The sequence below is a fragment of the Accipiter gentilis genome, chromosome 25 (genome assembly GCF_929443795.1).
Source record: "Accipiter gentilis chromosome 25, bAccGen1.1, whole genome shotgun sequence".
Taxonomy (NCBI): Eukaryota; Metazoa; Chordata; class Aves; order Accipitriformes; family Accipitridae; genus Astur; species Astur gentilis.
In genome coordinates this window covers 13,698,951-13,716,638 of record NC_064904.1, presented here as the reverse complement: position 1 = coordinate 13,716,638, position 17,688 = coordinate 13,698,951, and the positions used below count along the sequence as shown (strand labels likewise).

At 43.5% G+C, this 17,688-nt stretch overlaps 1 protein-coding gene across 6 annotated transcripts; it reads right to left on the bottom strand.

Moving 5' to 3' along the window:
* Window positions 1-220: 220 nt before the first annotated feature.
* Window positions 221-15,043, bottom strand: PLD4 (phospholipase D family member 4). Of its 6 annotated transcripts, none has more exons than XM_049828464.1 (12): window positions 14,911-15,041; window positions 11,804-11,893; window positions 9,952-10,157; window positions 9,085-9,268; window positions 7,591-7,711; window positions 7,108-7,235; window positions 6,733-6,933; window positions 6,245-6,384; window positions 3,514-3,679; window positions 2,802-2,897; window positions 2,190-2,286; window positions 221-864 (listed from the first exon to the last, which is right to left on the bottom strand). In XM_049828464.1, exons 1-12 carry the CDS (start codon window positions 14,911-14,913, stop codon window positions 656-658), a joined length of 1,641 nt encoding a protein of 546 aa, XP_049684421.1. In that variant the 5' UTR covers window positions 14,914-15,041; the 3' UTR covers window positions 221-655. The 6 variants fall into 6 exon arrangements, 5 of the variants coding, with proteins under 5 accessions (XP_049684421.1, XP_049684423.1, XP_049684422.1 ...); XR_007509572.1 differs by having other exon boundaries at window positions 725-864; window positions 2,743-2,897; window positions 14,911-15,043; XM_049828466.1 differs by lacking the exon at window positions 2,802-2,897 and having other exon boundaries at window positions 14,911-15,039.
* Window positions 15,044-17,688: the final 2,645 nt, after the last annotated feature.

Here is a 17,688-nt window from a genome sequence, read left to right as displayed (position 1 = left end):
GCTGCAGGAGGCCAACACAGACATCCAAACACCCCCAGGCACGAAGGGGTCCAGGGCAGCTGAGCTGGAAGCTGGCCCCAAGATTTAAATCCCGGTTATTTAATTCTGGCGACTAGCCTCAACACTTCAATACAGGTATTTCCCAGCACCTCTAATCCCTAAATGCTTTAAAAAATCTGCTCTCACTATTGTAGGTGATTACTTAGATGGCTCAAATCTTAAAGTGGCCAGGAGTTTATTAAAAATATGCTTAAACACATATAAACAAACACTGTTAATGGAACATTAAGGTTGAAATACGTAGCTTCCTCAGACAAAATAGCACAGCAATAGCAATCTGCATCTCTGATGTATTAATATCTGGTTGTATCTTCCATGTTTGCTTTGGTATCAGACAGCTTGTCATATAACACTGTATGCATTTCATTAACTCTGGGATGAGGTAATCATGCAAAAAAGGAAATGTCACACACTGACTAATGGTTTTGCAGGTAGAGTCAACTATAAGAAGTTCTCGTGTCATCAAACAGTGTGGACACCACGAGAAAGCAATTTCTCTCACAAAGACATAAAGAAGAAAGCTCCTTGTTTTGCACAGGGAACAAGATTCAAATATATTTTTTGTTTTTATTTTAAATTTATATTTCAATTCACTTCAGAGCCTGCCTCTCCAGTTACAGTCTTTCTGTCCCTGCACATCTTCCAGATTTACTGCATATTCGGAATTCCAGTCTCGCTCAAAAAGGTTTTTTAATTGTTCCTGGATAGGCAGTTGCTTTCTTTGCAGGTTGGTCAAATTCTGTTTGATAATTAGTCCCACGCCAGCTGTATTAACGAAATAATCTTCTGACCAATTGGAAGTCCCTATGCAATGGAAAAGTAGCTAATTAGAAAACATTCATTTCCCAGTGTTCTGTTTGATCTCCATACTTGTTAAGTCCACATTGCCTGGCTTTGCTGATTTGCTGTACAACTGCAAATCTCATTAGGACCAATGGAGCAGCAAAAATCAGGTCACCTCCTTCTTATTCCAGGCCTCAGGTTTCAGAAAGTCAGTATTAACTGCAACCCTGAAGCTTCATAACCTTCTGATTCCTTACAGCCTGTGACAGAGGTGGATGAATCTACTCGTTATAAATATGGGAGCAGAGTGCAACATTTGGGTATTAGTGTTTGATATGGGTTTCTCTGTTTAAAGAAAAAAAATCCTTAATGGACTGAATTCGCTTTACTTGTTAAAGGAAAACAAGAGGAGAAACTGGACCCTTGATCAATAAATCCTCAGGGGCTGTTCTGAGCTCAGCATGCAAAGCCCGCTTTTAAGCCAGGCAAAGCTGGGAATCCAGCTGTAGACATTGTCAAGGGCTCTCTCCAAAGCTACGACAATTCAGAAAATCAAACACTGTGAAAAAACCCACATTTTATCACTTAGCACTTCTGGTGTTTGCCTTAGCCAGAAAAATCTACTGTCAGTTCCAGAAGGTGCTTAGGCATGAAAACAAATTACCTGCATATCTGTCTTCAAAAGACAACTTAGTAAGAAACAAGTTCTATTAAAGGCAAATGGAGCTGCAAGTTCTCAGCCCGCTGGAAGATCAGGCTATTTGCTGGTTTGCATTGCTTGGAGGATGAGCTGACTGAAATGACAGAACCCTTTCATGTTCCCTTTTTTGAGGGATCCTAATAAAACAGTGAAAAATAAACACCATCCCGACTTTCAGGAATTGAGCAGCAATTGACATTACTGTTTTCTCATTTCCGTTCCTAGAGTTCTGTTCAACAAACAGTGCGTGGAATTAATTCCTCCCAGCAATTTCTTTTTATTAAAGCACGATAACGTTCTATACTAGAGCATCAGCTATCACTGCATCATTCCGAGCACACAGTCTGTGAAATTCCTACTGTGTTTCTCACAGGCTGTGAGCTCAGACTTGTCATGTTCTGTTGTTAATGGTTCACAACCATATGAAATAATCTCTTGCTGAACTTGACCTACATTATTGTCTCCCCTTCACATCTCTACTTCTTCACCCAGGGCAGACATTCTGATAAAGCCATATACTTTGATATGTTTATCTGCTCTACATGGCAAAATGAGGTATTATTTTGATACTGCAGCCCGTCCTATCTCAGCCTCAGTCCTATAGATCTGAAGATACTGTAAGTATTTGGAATAATGGAATACGTACCAATATAGGCTACTTTATCAGTGACCATATATTTGTTGTGATTCACTCTCCCATGAGGAATATTTGTGTGATTCAGAACTGGAACAATGAAGAGTTTCTGGAGGGAAAGAAATTAAGAACATAAATAGAAATACCAGAGTGAGGAACAGACTGGATAATTGGACAATGCAGATTTTCTATGTTTTCAAAGACTAGCATAGTACAGAAAGAAGAGAAGAGAATATTCCACACACTGTTATTAAATGTACCATAAAGGAGATTTTACTCTTATCCAAGAAAACTAACAAATAGTACTTCCACTGTACATAAAATTGGATAAGCAATTGAGATCAGATAAGGATAATGTTTCCTTCACAATGTTCAATTAGTGGCACAGCTATTATCATTACAGGGCAGACAATTAAATGCAGTTTTAGGCAGCTGTTTAATAGATACGCATTTAGCACTGATTGCTGCTCTTATTTTGTGCTAGAATGGGCTGATCACAGACACGAGGGGTACTGCAGACAACAATAATGCCAAACTTCTTGTGTAAACTCTTACTAAAACCTACATTTCTGTTGGGTTTTGGGGGGTTTGGTGGGTTTTTTTCGTAAAACCATTCCTCCTTACTTCTGTGACTTCTCTCTGTTGTGGTAACCGCAACATGTTGGGAGCTTCCACACCATCCCCACTCCACTTGATGCATTCCAGCCTAGTGCCTATGGCCTGTGTGTAATGTTTAGTGTTCAGAAATGGGTCCATTTGTATAGGCAGTCAGCAGAGCTCTTAACTGTAAAAAACTGATAGTAATTAGACCCGTTTAAGATACTCCATACAGGAAAAGGTCTATTAGAAGAGCACTAAGTTGTCATATAAACTGTTACTACTGTCATGGTGCTCAGCAAAAGCGACTGCGTGGATAATCATAGAATCGTTTATGTTGGAAAAGACCTTTAAGATCATCAAGTTCAACCATCAACCCAACACCACCATGCCCACTAAACCATGTCCTGAAGTGCCACATCTATGCGTTTTTTTGAACACCTCCAGGGATGGTGACTCCACCATTTCCCTGGGCAGCCTGTTCCAATGCCTGACAAATAACATCTCAAGTGCTGCAGCTAGGCACTTCCCTTGACATCACTAGTAGCTTGCAATAGCTGCTTCCTCAAAGATTATCTCTTGGGCATTATTTTCTCAATGACCTGAAACAGTCACAGCAACAACAATCTGCTTCTCTAAAACCTGATACTTGTACATGCGACTGGCAGCTTAGACTCAAAAATGAGTGTGGGGCCCATATCCTCAAGCTGTGTTTCCAAAATCAGGTTTCTTATCATACCACGTCAACACTGATATGGGCCTGTGGGTTGTTGAGAGCACGCAGGGACCTCAGGTAGTAGAGCATGGCTGGGTCAGAGTGGGTCCAGCAGCTGACCAGAAGTCGGATTTGTACTCTGTAGTTGAAAGCTGCACGTCTCAGAGCATTGTCAATGGCTGGCCAGTATCTAGAGGAAAGTGGGTGGAAAAAGGGATATTTTTGAAACAGTTCAGCAGAAAGCTGTGACAATAAACTGAGAATACAAGTGACGCCATGCACAGATGGGATCTCTGATGTCTAGTAAGAGGAGCACTTGTGCCTTCACTGGAGGTATAAATAAGATTTCTGCCTTCTACCCAGCCAGTTCCTTTCACAGTGTGTTTTGAGACCTCCAGTCTCTGCCAAATTGGGTTGAAGTAGATCAAAAAGTTTAAAGCTTAGTAAAGTACGTGTACACAGATACACACACAGCGTGGTGCCATCATGTTCATTTCCTTGGGAAACTAAAAATAATAATAGCAACTCCCATGTAAAGCCAGATCATACAGCACAAAGTAAAAGGACAGTGCAGAGCCCAGAGGAAAGCCTAAGAGCCATTTTGCAGGATATGGCCATTTCAGGATCCTGGAGACTGTTTCTAGTGTCTGCCATGGTCCTGTGCCATCAGCCAGCGCAGACAGACTCTATCCCTCCCCATCCCTCCTGGCCCTCTTTAGTATGCTGTGTGCCCCCAAGGTAACAAACACAGCTGTGCTCTCGGGAACACGGGGCTGTCCATTTTCCTGGCACTCGTGTTGGCAATAGCAAATTTTTAACATCCTTCACCCAACTACACAACACTAAGAGCTGGACAATGTGCAACCCCGAACTAGTAACTCCAAATGCCCCTGTTGCATTTTCTTTCTATAGATCCTAACAAGGGCTATGCTCAGAGGAAGACAAGCATTTTTAGTATAGATTAGAGGACTGATACAGAGACAGGTCCGGCACTCGCTCACAGTCCCATGAGCAATGATGAATTAATTTGCCTAACTTATTCCTTTTGGTCTTATGTACAAAGGCCTGAATTATCTAATCCTCCCTCACACATCATCCTGTTGTGATCAACAGACCAGCCATGTGCTTTGAGGCTCAGGCTGACGTGTAGATCCTGAAAAACTCAGAAAAACATGCTATTTAGAAATGCTATTTTTGAACAGTTTCCATTTTTTAAATATATCAGTTTCTAGTTGATTAACACTCAGGCGTTAAGACAGCAGCTTTGTTCCCTCTGCCTCAGCTGCTGGAGGAACCTAACCTGAACTAATCAGCCTCAATTCATTGCACTACAGCTGGTTGCTGTGGAGATAGCCTGCGCCGCTTTCCCTAGGCCTTTGAAACTCTTGTTTGCATCTGATCAGGCCCTAGATGTCACAAATGGTAGATTAAGGTTTCCGATGAAGAATGAGGAGTATTAACATACTCATTCCTAAGGGGGAAAAGAGACTTTCTGTGAACCTATTCTTAGCTAAAAGCAGGAGATGAGAAACCCAGAGATTCAACCATACAACACAGAAACCAAAAATTCTCTAAGCTGTTAGATTTATAAAAAATATCTTCCAAGTGGAAGCTAGTCTTTGAGATTTTGTTTCAAGGACAGTGGAATTATCTGTGTCTGTCTATTATCCTACACTCTTCCTGCTAACACACACACGCCCAGCTGAACAAGAGAGGCTTTACATAGTCATGCCACAGGACATGATACATGGTATAATTCTGGCTAAATGGCAACCTAGAGCTCACCCTATACTTTATAAGCCATGTTGTACATAATTATTTTGCTTGAACTTCTTTCTCAGTCAGATTATTTAGATGATTGGAAGACTCAGAAATGTTATAAGCAGATAATACTCAGAGCTCTTGGTTGCATGTAAACATCCTAATTCAAGCATATCTAAGAGGATTTGGTGTCTTAGTGGTTGCCCCATGACTGACTAACTTTCTGTGTTACTCAGATTTGAGTTGATGTGTAGAGTCTGCATAATTCTGCTGTGACCTTGGGCAGCCCACTGGGACTGTGGCAGTGGTCCACCACACACAATTTGATCACTCCAGATCACCACTACCACCTTCTCTTTGAGAGCTGCTGTTGCCTGCATCCAGCATGCTTCAAGAACTTGGATGTCCTTAGATGGAATTATTAAAAAAAAAAAGGTATATAAAAGCCCTGAAGTTTCTTTTAGAGACTGCTTCAGCTATCATTGCAGAGGTCAGCAAGGACAGTTAAGAATCACCCTCTAAACTATGGGTCAAGTATGTCAAACAGGCAGCAGAGCCAGAAGTCAAGAGTCTTCAGAAGTAAAGGACAGAAAGAGAGAAACAGGAACAGAAGAGAGAAGCAAAGCAATATTTTCTCTGAAAAGTCTGATGTCAGGTATACTTCTGCTGTTCCCATTCCTCTCTCTGTTCATAATGCTGGTCTGTTGTATTTTGAATGGAGCTGTACCTGACTGTCCCTAGACTGGCACTTCATGGTTTTCTTGCTGTGTGAACAGCACAGGAGGCTTTTTAAAATGCTAGTGAAGCACATGGGCAGTATTGGATACCACCCTTCCTGGAGCATCAGTATTTGACAGTCCACAAGGTGGTCATGAATGCAAAGCAAAGCCTCAGTCCTCTCCACTCTGAATATTTTCATTGCAGAAAGGGGGGGATAGTATATTTTTCCTTTAAATAGTGCAGTTAACTGATATGCTCAGGATTAAAATTGTACCTTTCTGGATGAACAAAACGGCTGGTAGGGAAATATTCCATAACAGAAACATAGACAAATTTCTGTGCCTCACTGATAATACTGATTATAGCAAAGAGGTCATGGGTGCGACCTTCTGGACAAAACACTGGAGGAGAAGCCTGTAAAGAAGAAAACATACAGGTCAGTGATTTCATCCTTTTTTCTGTCAGACTGTGATTCATTTATATTCAGATCTGTTCAGTTTTCATTACAATAGCACAAAGCACTTGTGGTGGACCACTATCATTCCTCACACCTTCCATGTCCTGACAGGTCAGATTCTTGTTGATGTATTGAGCCTACAAGTGATTAAAGGAGACCTGCACCCTTATTCCTTGAGTAGTTCCAGAGATACCTGTGGAATGAATTATTATCCAACTGGAACACAAGTAACTGCTGAAGAAACTTTTCTGGCCAATGCTTAAACATAGTTTACAGTTTATCTTGTTATTTTGAAACATACTTACAGAAAAATAGGCTTTTGTCAAGACTCCATTAAATTCTACTTCCAGAGGCCGATGCTTGTTAATGTGGGTAGAATAATTAAGAGGCCAAGGGAATGGAATGGTAGCATTAGCATGTCCAAGATCCCAGTAAGTACTAAATGTTTTCCAGAGGTCTTTGGCCAAGCAGCTGCAGTTGTATATCACAGCACCAAACTCTTTCACCTGCAAAGAGAGCAAGCTATGTCACAGCTCCAGAAAGAGCCACCTCCACCCTCAGGGATTTCTTTGCTGTTTCTCCCACTCAGTCAATATTTTACATCATTATGATTCTTCTCTGTTATGTGCTAGAACATGAATTTTCTCCCAGATTTTTGAATATGCAGCAGCAGAACTTACCTGAGATAAAGATCTCCAGTCCATATTTGCACTACCAATATATATGTGTTTCATGTCTACAATCCAGAATTTGCTATGCAGCACTCCTCCTGCCAAATGTCCAAAATCAATCTTTTTTACATGAGCTCCTGAAGAAAGATGGGGAGGGGGAAAAAAAAGTTTAGATAGAGCATGGAGATGGTAATCTATACTGCTCCCCTGACAGCCAGAACACGTCTGGATGTCTAATACTTGCAGCCAGTAATAACCACCAAACTTCACAAGCACTTATTCCTGGGAATACAGTAACTTCCAAAAAGGATTTTGGAAAAATCCTTAAGGGCATGACAACATACCCGGAAATCATAAACTAGTGAACACATAGTGCTTGTCCTGTGAACCCATGTAAGCACCATGTCAGAATAGGCCTTGGAAACCAGTTTCTCTCAGATGCCTTTTTGCAATACTAAAGTTCCGAGTGCATCACTGAAGTGAGATAGTTACCTTTTTCCTCTAAAAGCTCAAGGTCAGTTGAATTTGTAGCCAAAGTTGGCATACTTGCTGCAACATACACAGAGATATTCTCTGCGAGTAATTTCTCAAACCTCTTCAGAATATCTTCACCCTGTGCGGTACATTGTTTGTTATGTTTTATATTTTGTTATAGAACATTTAGCAAGATCTATGCAAGTACAGTGTTACTAATGGATGTTTCCTTTGAAGAACCCCAACACAAGGAAGGTCAGAAACGTCACCTGTTTCAGGAGTGTTTCAAGTAGAGAAAAAAGGGAACAAAGATTCTGATCCAATGTATGCATCCAAGTTTATTTTCTGTTGTTTAATACTATTAGATACAAGGTTTAAAAGCACGACCACAAACATTCCAAACTTCCCAGGTGAATGCCCCAACGAAGATCAACTGCTGGATGCTGATGCCTAACAGATACGCTGTGTCATTTCTCCCTGAGGATAAAAGTAACGGAGACTGTCCTACACTGAGCTGTCCCTTTAGCAGAGATGGGGCTCAGCCTTACATCTCTCACTTTTACTTCTTCTTATGTGGAGGAAATGAGTCACCTTACAACACCAGAACCACCTGGGGAGGAAGACAAGGAGAGCAGTCCCAGAGACCCCGTGAGGACAAGGAGGAAGGTGTTCCAGGAGGGAGGCAGAGGCTCGGCCCACAGAAATAAACAGGCCGGCAAACAGCACGAATCCTGACACGTGGCTAAACTCCGTACCTGCCTGAAACAGGGTGGCCTTGTCCCTTCTGCTTTTCAGAACAGTCCCCCAGACCCTGCTCAGGATTGCCCGCGAGGTCGCCAGCTGCCACAGGCCAAAAGAGAGCCAAGGGACAATTAAACACGATGGACGGTCACAAGGTGAGCCTATGCCGTGGCCTCTGTCATTTACTTTTGGTGGTGGAGCCAGAGAGGCCCCTCAGGAAGCCTGGCTGCACAGGTGCCCAGGAGGACAACCCTGCAAAGGAGAATGAATGTCCTAAGCTGCTGTCCAATGGCATGGTTCAGGGACACCTGCAAAATGGGTCAATGCAGATGCTACCTCTGTACACGGGGGAGAAGGAGACTCTGAAGCAGTCAGAAGTCCAGCAGACTTTGCTTTCTGACTCTTCCAGCTAGCCAGTGGGAACTGGCACATTCCCTTGTGTATATGGGATCCTGTAGGCTCTTCAGCCATGCTACTGGGCTGCCCCTACCACAGGTTGACCATCTGCAAGGTAAGCGAGTGTGATTTGGAGGCTGACCTCTGGTTGCTCTTAAAACACAGCATAGAAATATTTGGAGACATGGACAGAGCCCAAATGGAGTCTAACTTGACTGGAGGAGGAAAGTTGGTGTGCTCTTTCAGACCAGCATGGAAAACCTTTCTGGGTTTGCAGGAAGAGTCAAGCAATGTCTCTGGGAGACAGACCACGCAGTCAATCTGCCACATGTATGAGACAAACAACAGAAGTGCTTGTTATTGATTTTCTCCTACCTGCTTGGAAGATGAATCATTGACATTGATATCCTTCCCAGTAAGAGACCAATAGTAAGACGCCACGTGAATTTTTTCTTGGGCTACATCAAGGAGTCTCATCCAGGCTTGGTACAAGGGTTTGGCTGCAGTGCTATTTATCTCAAAAGCTAAGTCATAAGGAACATTTTCCACAAGTTCAAAGCTGCAATGGCAATTTTATATTGTGAAGCAAGTGACTGTGACCCAAGCAGAAAACCAAGCACCTGCCAGGCCATAGAGTTAGCCGTTTTGGACATCAACCTCAACAGCAAACAACCTGAGCTGGACAAACAAGATGGGAGTACTCTCTATACCCAGTTTTTATAGCCAAGCATATATCATACGTCGTCCTCCCAAATCCAGCAGAGTGAATTCTCAGAAGCTGTTCTGAGTGTTTTATTTTACCAACCTAAAGACGAGGAGAAAAATAGCCACCTGGGGCTGGATGTCACTTTGATACCCCCTCCACCCTCTGCCAGGACAAACATCCACTGCCCCCTCCAGCCTCTGAAAGAAGGTGAGCTCAGCAGAGGCTGCTTTGCCCACCAGTCACTCTGCTGCCTTCCACCACTGCCACAAAGGGAGGATGGCTGGAGGTGGTGGAGTAGCAACAGAGCTGTGCAGGACAGGTAGTGGAGCTGTGATACTGCCCCTACTGCCCCTCATAATGGACAACTACTAACGACCCAATGCCTAAACAACACCCCCATTCTTCCCAAATTAGTGGTGTTTTATCGCTTGTTATACAATGGGAAGAGAACCAAAGCCATGCTGATATTGTCAGCATCGTAAAAATTTCTCCACCTGGTGATTACTTCTCCATATGCCACATCAGGCCTAGCTTACCTGCAAGAGTCATTGGGTCTGTTGGTGTCCTCCTCAATTATTGTGGCTCCCGGGAGTTCTCCATAGAGTGCTTCTTCCTCCTCCATCTCTTTGTAAATGCTGACAGCTGCTTCTTCTCCATTAGAATCAACTATGCTGTCCACTCTCATGAAGTAAACAGCGATCAGGACAACACCAAGTATCAAAATTGCCCCTAAGATTTGAAACTAGAACAGAATCCAAGTAGGAGAAGATTTAAGTGATCACCAAGTCATGGATACACCAACTCACAGATGATTACTTGTTGCAGTTGAGTAAATCACAATCTTTGAATAGTAGTTCTGCTTTCAGCTACTGGCAGACAGTATTCTTGGATACACCACTGAAAGTGAAGACCACAAGCTACATAGGGGTTGTTTTATGTGAGAACCATGATTTTAGTTTTGGTTTAATTTCTCCTGCGCCAACATATCAAAAATCTGTTTTTTCCCCAACCTTATGATTAGTTTGAAGTTGATTAGCTTTATTTTTGCACAAGACAAAGAGGTGTTCAACAAATTTTCTTCCAAAATCAAAACAAGTAAATCCATAGCACAAGATTAGCTGTGGGATCAAGACCAGCACTACCACAAAGAGAAAGTTCATGAAGTCAGAGGAGAAAGAACATGCCTGAAAATGTCAGAAGCAGAGGGGCATTTTGTGGTTTCTGAACACGTTCTGGTTTTGTCTTCTAAATTAAGCCTCACTTAAGTGAAATTACGCAAATCTCATTTATCCATGTGGTGAGTGAACAGTATTTCCTTGTCGTTCTAGTGTGGTGAGTTAGCTTCATTTCCCTTTTTCTGTACTTCCTTTTTTTTCCTGAACGTAGATGAAAAAAAAAAATAGCCTGGCCACCTGGTATATCCAGATCTGGAGTCCAGCCACTCACATGCTGAAACGTATAGCACCAGGCTCTATATGTTGCCCTATATTGAGGAGGAAAAGACAGCCAGTAGTGCAGATCCATTTCCCCCCAACAATTATCATGTCTGGTTCCTGATGGCAATTCTTGGGAGCTGGGACCATCCATCACCCTGTGATAAGCAATGTGCACTTCAGGGTTGAGCTTTTGAACCTCTGGGCAGGAGAAGCGAGTCTGGGAGTGGTCGTGAGGCTATAGCTATAAATGCGAGCTCCTGAAAGGGTACATATGAAAATTACACAGAAACCAGTTGCCTCTGAAAGCATCTATTTCAGTTTCTGTGTGGATAAAGTTTCTTACTTTTCATTTTCTCTGCTTTTCTCAAGATCTACAGTGTTGCCATCAATTTCAGGCAGTGATTTGAATCAGAAAAACATTTTTAAACTTACTATCTACTTAAATTTTTGCCCTCTGGTTTGTTCTCCCTCCCACTGAGGGCAAAAAAATCCCACCAATTTTTAACAGTTCTGCGTTTCATCCCGTGAACACATTGGCAAGACTTAAACATCACACAGGTTTTAGAAGAGATTTCTAAGGTAAGAGGCCTATTTTGAAGTCACATCTTGGCTGTCACCATGCTGTGATGTCCAGGTGCTCTAGGCATGCTGAAAAAACAAATAAATGCTGTGCTAATGGTGAAAGTGAGGGTATTTGTATGAGCAAGGTTTACTATCCTGAGCCAGGGCTGCAGGATTAGGCTCCACACTACTCCCTCTCGGCAAGGTTTGATCAGCCTACTGGATAAATCAATGAGGGTTTTGTCACTCACTTGTTTACAAATAGGATCGAAACCTATACGGATTTCTAAACCGGGCAATAAAATAATTCTTCTTAATCTGTTATTTCTTTTCGGAAATGTCAGTGTAATCTCAGCTCTTCTAAGCAAATGTAGTGTATCCCAATAATTACCGTTTTGACGTCTTTTTGATTGTTCACGCTTAATTTCATGTTGGAAGACTCATTAAACATCAGGGATGTTTTTAATGCTTTTTTCACAATCTGAAAAACAGAAATGTATGCAAGGGGAAAAATAAAACTTTATGGCAACATTTGTATAAAGCCAGTTACAGACTAAAAATGCAGGTTACTGCTATTGCTTCATATAGTGCTCTGAGATTTAAGTACGGATCTGTGCAACATCCTCACTGTATGATGGGTCTTGAGTGACATTAATGGATTGCAAAGTGAGAGGGAGGGACAGGTCCCTGCAGGTTTTCCCTGGCGCTGTCTACACACAAAAATCACTCCAGTAATTATTGTGTAAACAACTGCATCGCTGCCTCTTCAAGTTATACTTCAACACCCACTTTTGTCCTGTTGCAAGCTAACACGTTTGCTAGCAAGTAATAATTAAATGCAGAAGGTGTGGGTGGTAGCATACAGCATCAATGTCATCCTCTGTGTGACTCTGTTAGCCTCCTGCTCTCTTTCTATGCCTGTGAGTTGTCTTCAACGATGGTGTCTTTTCCAGAAGGGACTCTGTTAATGGGACAGGGACCAGGCTGAAATATAAACTCCTCTTCTCCCCTGTTGTAACCATGACCCTAGAAAGTAAGTTAACTTCTTTTCCTCCTCAGGCAGTACTGCTCCAATCTTGTGTTATCACTAGCAGTGGCAACCACACAGGCAAATAACAAAATATGCCAAAACTCAAAGCAGATGGTAGGGCGGGGGTAGTTGGCTGCTTGCTTATTTTGCCCTCTGAAAAGGTCAAACCAAAAACTTCACACATGCCCAACGGGTCATGAATCATGAATCATCCCTGCATTGGCAGAGGTGAATTTACCCCATAGAAGTCAGCTGTCATTTTTCATGCTCAGAAGCAAGAAGTAGTACATCCTGGGGTTTAGTAGATTTCAAAAAGTGCTACCAGATGATATCGCCACCTGTCCAGTCCCCAAACTACCGCTTCCTACCCCTGAGCCATCGGGCGTTTGTGGCCTGGAGGATGAACATGTTTAATGGTGTCAGATATGCAGTTGCTCTGTGGGCGGCCACACTCGAACAAGTTTTAGGCAGGAAGGATCCTGCCAGGCTTGTCCCATCCATCTTGCCATACGTTCACAGCTACTGTCACCTGAACTGGGTGGGCTCATTGTGTCTGCCCTCCCACACCAGTAAGGCAGCGTGGCCATGCATGGCCGTGCTGTGTCCAACTTCTGCCCACTCCACCTTTCTGTACGGACGCTGTGACCGCATGGAACAGGCAGGAGCTGTACACAGCACAGACATAACCCCAAAGGCTTCTTGTGGGACCCAACTCCCAAGAACTAGTGGGGCTGAACCAAAGAGGTGGAGGATGTCTTGGGAGACAAGGGAGGTGGGTCTGAAACAGTGACTTGGGGAATGTGGAGGGGAATGCAAAAAGAGAGGACCCAAGGTAAAAGAGCAGACAAGGGAGAATGAGAAAGGTGGAGAGGGAAGAAAAGGCATGAACAGCCACGCTTAAAAGCAGGCTAGAGCTGCAGAGATGAAAGCTAAGTTTCCGTTTCAGGGTCCACTTGTTATTATCAGCTGTAATCTCTACAGCAGTGCCTACTTTCCAAGGCAGTTTTACTCACACTTTTCACTGGCACTTTCTTTTGCTGCCCTCAGATTCAGATGCAAGCTTTTACACTAGAAACAGTTATAAATGCTGGCAGGAAAACACCCATTCTCCCAGCCCTGGAGAAACCGAGCCGCTGCCAGCAGGGAAGGACAGTTGGCCGTTCCCTGGTGAATGTCAGGTCCCCGTGCCGCTGAAATCCTAGTTCACATTTTAAGCACAGTACAAAGACACGGTGTCTTACCCCAAAGAGCTTGCAGCCCAAGCGGAGAGGGGAGGTATAACACACCACGCAGAGAAGGCTGTGTGACAGCAACACACGGCATTCCCCCACCTTGAGAGAAAGTGGTCAAATACCAACCCAGAAAACTTAGTGGGAACAAAGGGAAGAGAGAGCAAGAGAGAAGAGGCTAAGGAATCTGGTAGGAAACTGAGGCGAAGGGATTTTGAAGGAGGAGGAGAAAGGCAGCTGAAAAACAACAGCAGCAGCCCTTCAGCCTAGGCCAGGAGGGCCCAGGGAGGTTGCAGGTCACACTCCGCAGCTCACGGCTTTGTCCGTAGCTGTCACAACCAGCTGGGCTACCTGGTAAGAAACAGCTCCCCCGGCTGCCCCGGGTGGATCTCACTACAGAAACAGAGCCTGAGAGGTGTCGTCTTGTCCCTCTGGACCCCAAAACTAAAGCGCTCCCCACGATACACTTGGTGACCAAGCAGTGTCTTGGTAAGAACCTGCAGCTGCAGGTGCACTGCCAGCCCTGTGATGGCTTCAGAGGGATGGAGCTTCTGAGAAACAACTTGTTTCAGTTCTCTTTTTCAGCAACAGTTACAAAATGGCTTCAAAAAGCAGCATTTCTCTTAAAATATGCAAGCGAACAGATCTCATATGTGCCATAATAGAGTCACCTTCCATTTGATTCAAACGAAGTCTTTCTTAGTATCTTTGACCGGTGTTGGGTTAGATTCCCAGCTGCTATACAGAAGTCATGAGAACTGCACTAAAATATGCAGCTTAATTTTCAAAAAAGAAAACATCACAGACTCAACCAGAATTCTTACTAATAATATTGTAGCTGGTCAGTAATTAACTATGGCTCCCTCTAAGCTTTCAGGGCTTTACTAGCTGCCAGTTTCAATGACTAAAGTTCATCCAAGAGCAATAAATACAAGCGCTACTTAGTGTTGCTTCACAGACTGGAACATCAGTTAATACCACAATCTGCTGAGTACACAGAGGACACTGTTGTTTATAACATTAGGCTGCTTTCTCCCTGCCCCCAAAATAACTTTTGGTACTTCTTTTTTCCATCAGCATCAAACTGTTTCAGATTTTGGATTTCAAACATAAGGATGAGATTTTTCAGTATACACAATCCTCCCCGGAAGCTGTTTGAAGTTCCTCAGATGAACAAAGTGCATTCATCTCTCCAAGACCACCCCCCAGCGCTCTCAAGATGATGACAAATGTACTTACCATCCTGGAAGACCTCCTCCTGTGTGGATGTCCTACTATAGTCTGGTGTTACTCCCAACTCTACTTAAAAGAGGCAGTATACATGCTTTTCGCCAGCAGATTTGTTTCGGGTTCTTCTGGTTTTTTCCTCCTTCTGCTGCAGATTACTTCCTCTTAAACACCGAGTTTCACAACACGCACTGGCAGTTAGAGTCCCAAGTTATCATCTAGTTGTTACTATCCAGTTCTTAGATTCCAGGTCCCGATTTCCACCTGTTTGACATAACTTTCTGCAGTGCCTGACCTGGCTCAAACTCTGTTGAATGGCTGAGTTCCCACTGCCTTCAGCGGTGTAAGATCAGAGCCTAGATCAGCTCTAGGAGACACTGGTTGAAAGGACTGCTCGGCTTCAGCGCAGTTTGCATCCCAGGCACGGCAGCGTTCTCACTGCTTCATTCTTAACCCACCAGAAGCTTCGTTTTAAACCAAGGAGCAAACCCTCCAAAACTGCCTCTCTACCCAGTTCTTGCAAGCGCTCTCCTGCCCAGTCATCCTTGGACAAACATAAGGGAGCAGCTTCGGTCTTAAACAAATGGTACTTTGAATTTGCAGTGATGGTGTTGAGGGAGAAGGTTACAGGCAACGTTGAGTTTGAGGCAGTTTCTAAGAAATTACGCCTTCTGTAAAAACCCAAAGGCTGCACCCCAGTCGACGCAAGGCAGTCTAGCAATGCTGCTGTTACTCTCGATCCTATTGAACTGAAGGATGCAGCTCCCTAGCTCAGTACCTGAGGAAGGCTGCTGCAGGGGGGAGGCAATGGAGAGACAGCTGAGGACTAACAAGGATCACGAGGCTTTATCATACCTTGTATTAAGCTGCTGAAGATGGAAAAGCTAAAAGGAGCCAGAGGATAGGTCAGGTACGGCAGAGAGAGGCCTTTCTCTGGGAAGCTGAAGTGTCACGAACCGACTGCTTCCCCTGGGACCAAAACACAAGCAGTAACTCAAAGAAGGCCAAAAGTGAGAGAAAAGAAGATAGTGGAGCAGATACAATGATCGTCTGACCAGGCAGCCCTCTGCTGTACACAGATCACCTGTCACTGACACCATCCCAAATCTCTATTAAAGCAGGGCTTAAAAACAAGGCAGAGGCTACTGCCACCCCTTTAGACTCAGGTTTCCAGAAAGCTGCAGGCAGGAAAAGAGGCAACTCCAGCGAGCCATCATGCTAAAGGTCCAAATCACCCCCGGGAAGTGTCCCTGTCCCTCCGCTGACTTCAGAGGCTGAGCATCCAAACCAAATATTTCGGCTAAGCGGCTCATGAGTTCAGGTCAGCGGGTGTGCTGTACACGTCAGCACGCTTAGCAACGAGCCGCCTTGCTCTGTTTGTGTGCGGGACTGAAATCCTGGCACGAACTATGCCGACATAAATCACAAAAGCTCCCACTGACTGCGGCGAGTTCAGGATTGTACCACACAGGCAGCAGCACATTTGTATGAAGTTCAGAACTTATCATTTATTGCTCCAGTACCACCAGTTTAGTTCAAACTGGGAGAGGCTGGGAAGAACAGCTTCTAGAAAAAGGACCCGTATTTCTTCTCCGTGGCAGCTCTCTAACCACTTACAGCACTGATTAATCTCATTGTCCTCCTCCTCTCCAGCTTGCAAAAGCCTGGCTTCCTTCTGCTTATCCGATCTCACGTACCAGCCCAACAGCAATTACACATTTCTGATCTTACTAGCAGTGTTGTAGCTTTGAGGGTTTAAGGATGGAAGTGGGTTTGTGGGGAGAATATGAATTATTTGATCAACTCATGCAATTGGATGGAGAAAAGAAAAAAAGACTGGCAAGTTTCAGGGCAAACAAGCAATCTTTTTTATTCCTCCCCTTCCGCATGTCTCAGACAAGGCCCCTTCTACCAGTTGCTCTGGTTGACTTGCCACCATCCCACACATAGAGTAAATATATCTGTCACTGTACAGTTGGATACCACTCTTTGGTTAACGTACTCCCTCTAAAAAGCAGACTTGGACTCCAGTTTGTTAGAAGGGTGCATTAAAAGATACAGTGAAAGATCTTTTAATGTCTATGTGGGAGGTGTGCTAAGAAGAAACTGCCAGTTTAACACGTTCTCATCGCCGAGAACTAATAATAGATAAAAACGTCGCTACCACTGCAGAGATTACTACAAAACTACACTTTCCGTTTCACGAGGACTAGGCGGTTGGGCTCCGAACACTAACAGTTGACAGAAGGATGGGAGGCAGGAACAACCAGGGTCCTTTCACTTGAAAAGAAAAATGCTCTATTTATACTTTGTGCCAAAAGATTGTATACTCAAATGAGTTGGGGGGGGGGGGGGGGAGAAGTCATTTCAGGCCAAGAATTAGGAAGTGATTCAGCCAACAAGCCTAGAGAAAATTTCAAAGTCTAAATAAAATTGTGATTCTTTTGTTTGGAAATATTTTTAAAGATTTACTCAATTTCCACTTTTTAAAAAATTCAATAGATTCACTAAAATGTCTAACCATGATTTCAAACATTTAACTTGAAATACTTAACTTGTTTGGAACCATTTTGTTCAACCTAAAATAAAATGCTGTCAGCTGTATTTTAATTGGAAAAATATTTCAATTAAAAAAAAAAAAATCAGTGATTTGCATAGCTCAAGTGACTGCAGAGTCACTTTTGCTGTCTCAGTCTTGTCACTCCTCTCGTGTGGCACTCACCTTCCAGCTGCACATAGGAAAGATGACCTACAAGTATTAGGAAAAGCTTCAGCTTGTGCTGTCTGCCT

Excerpts from the sequence above, each read along its gene's own strand:
- PLD4 (XM_049828464.1), bottom strand. Across the intron at positions 3,680-6,244 it reads CGTTTTGTTCATCCAGAAAG|ATACTGGCCAGCCATTGACA; the intron begins GTACAATTTTAA and ends ACTTTCCTCTAG. Across the intron at positions 865-2,189 it reads TGATAAAGTAGCCTATATTG|GGACTTCCAATTGGTCAGAA; the intron begins GTACGTATTCCA and ends TCCATTGCATAG.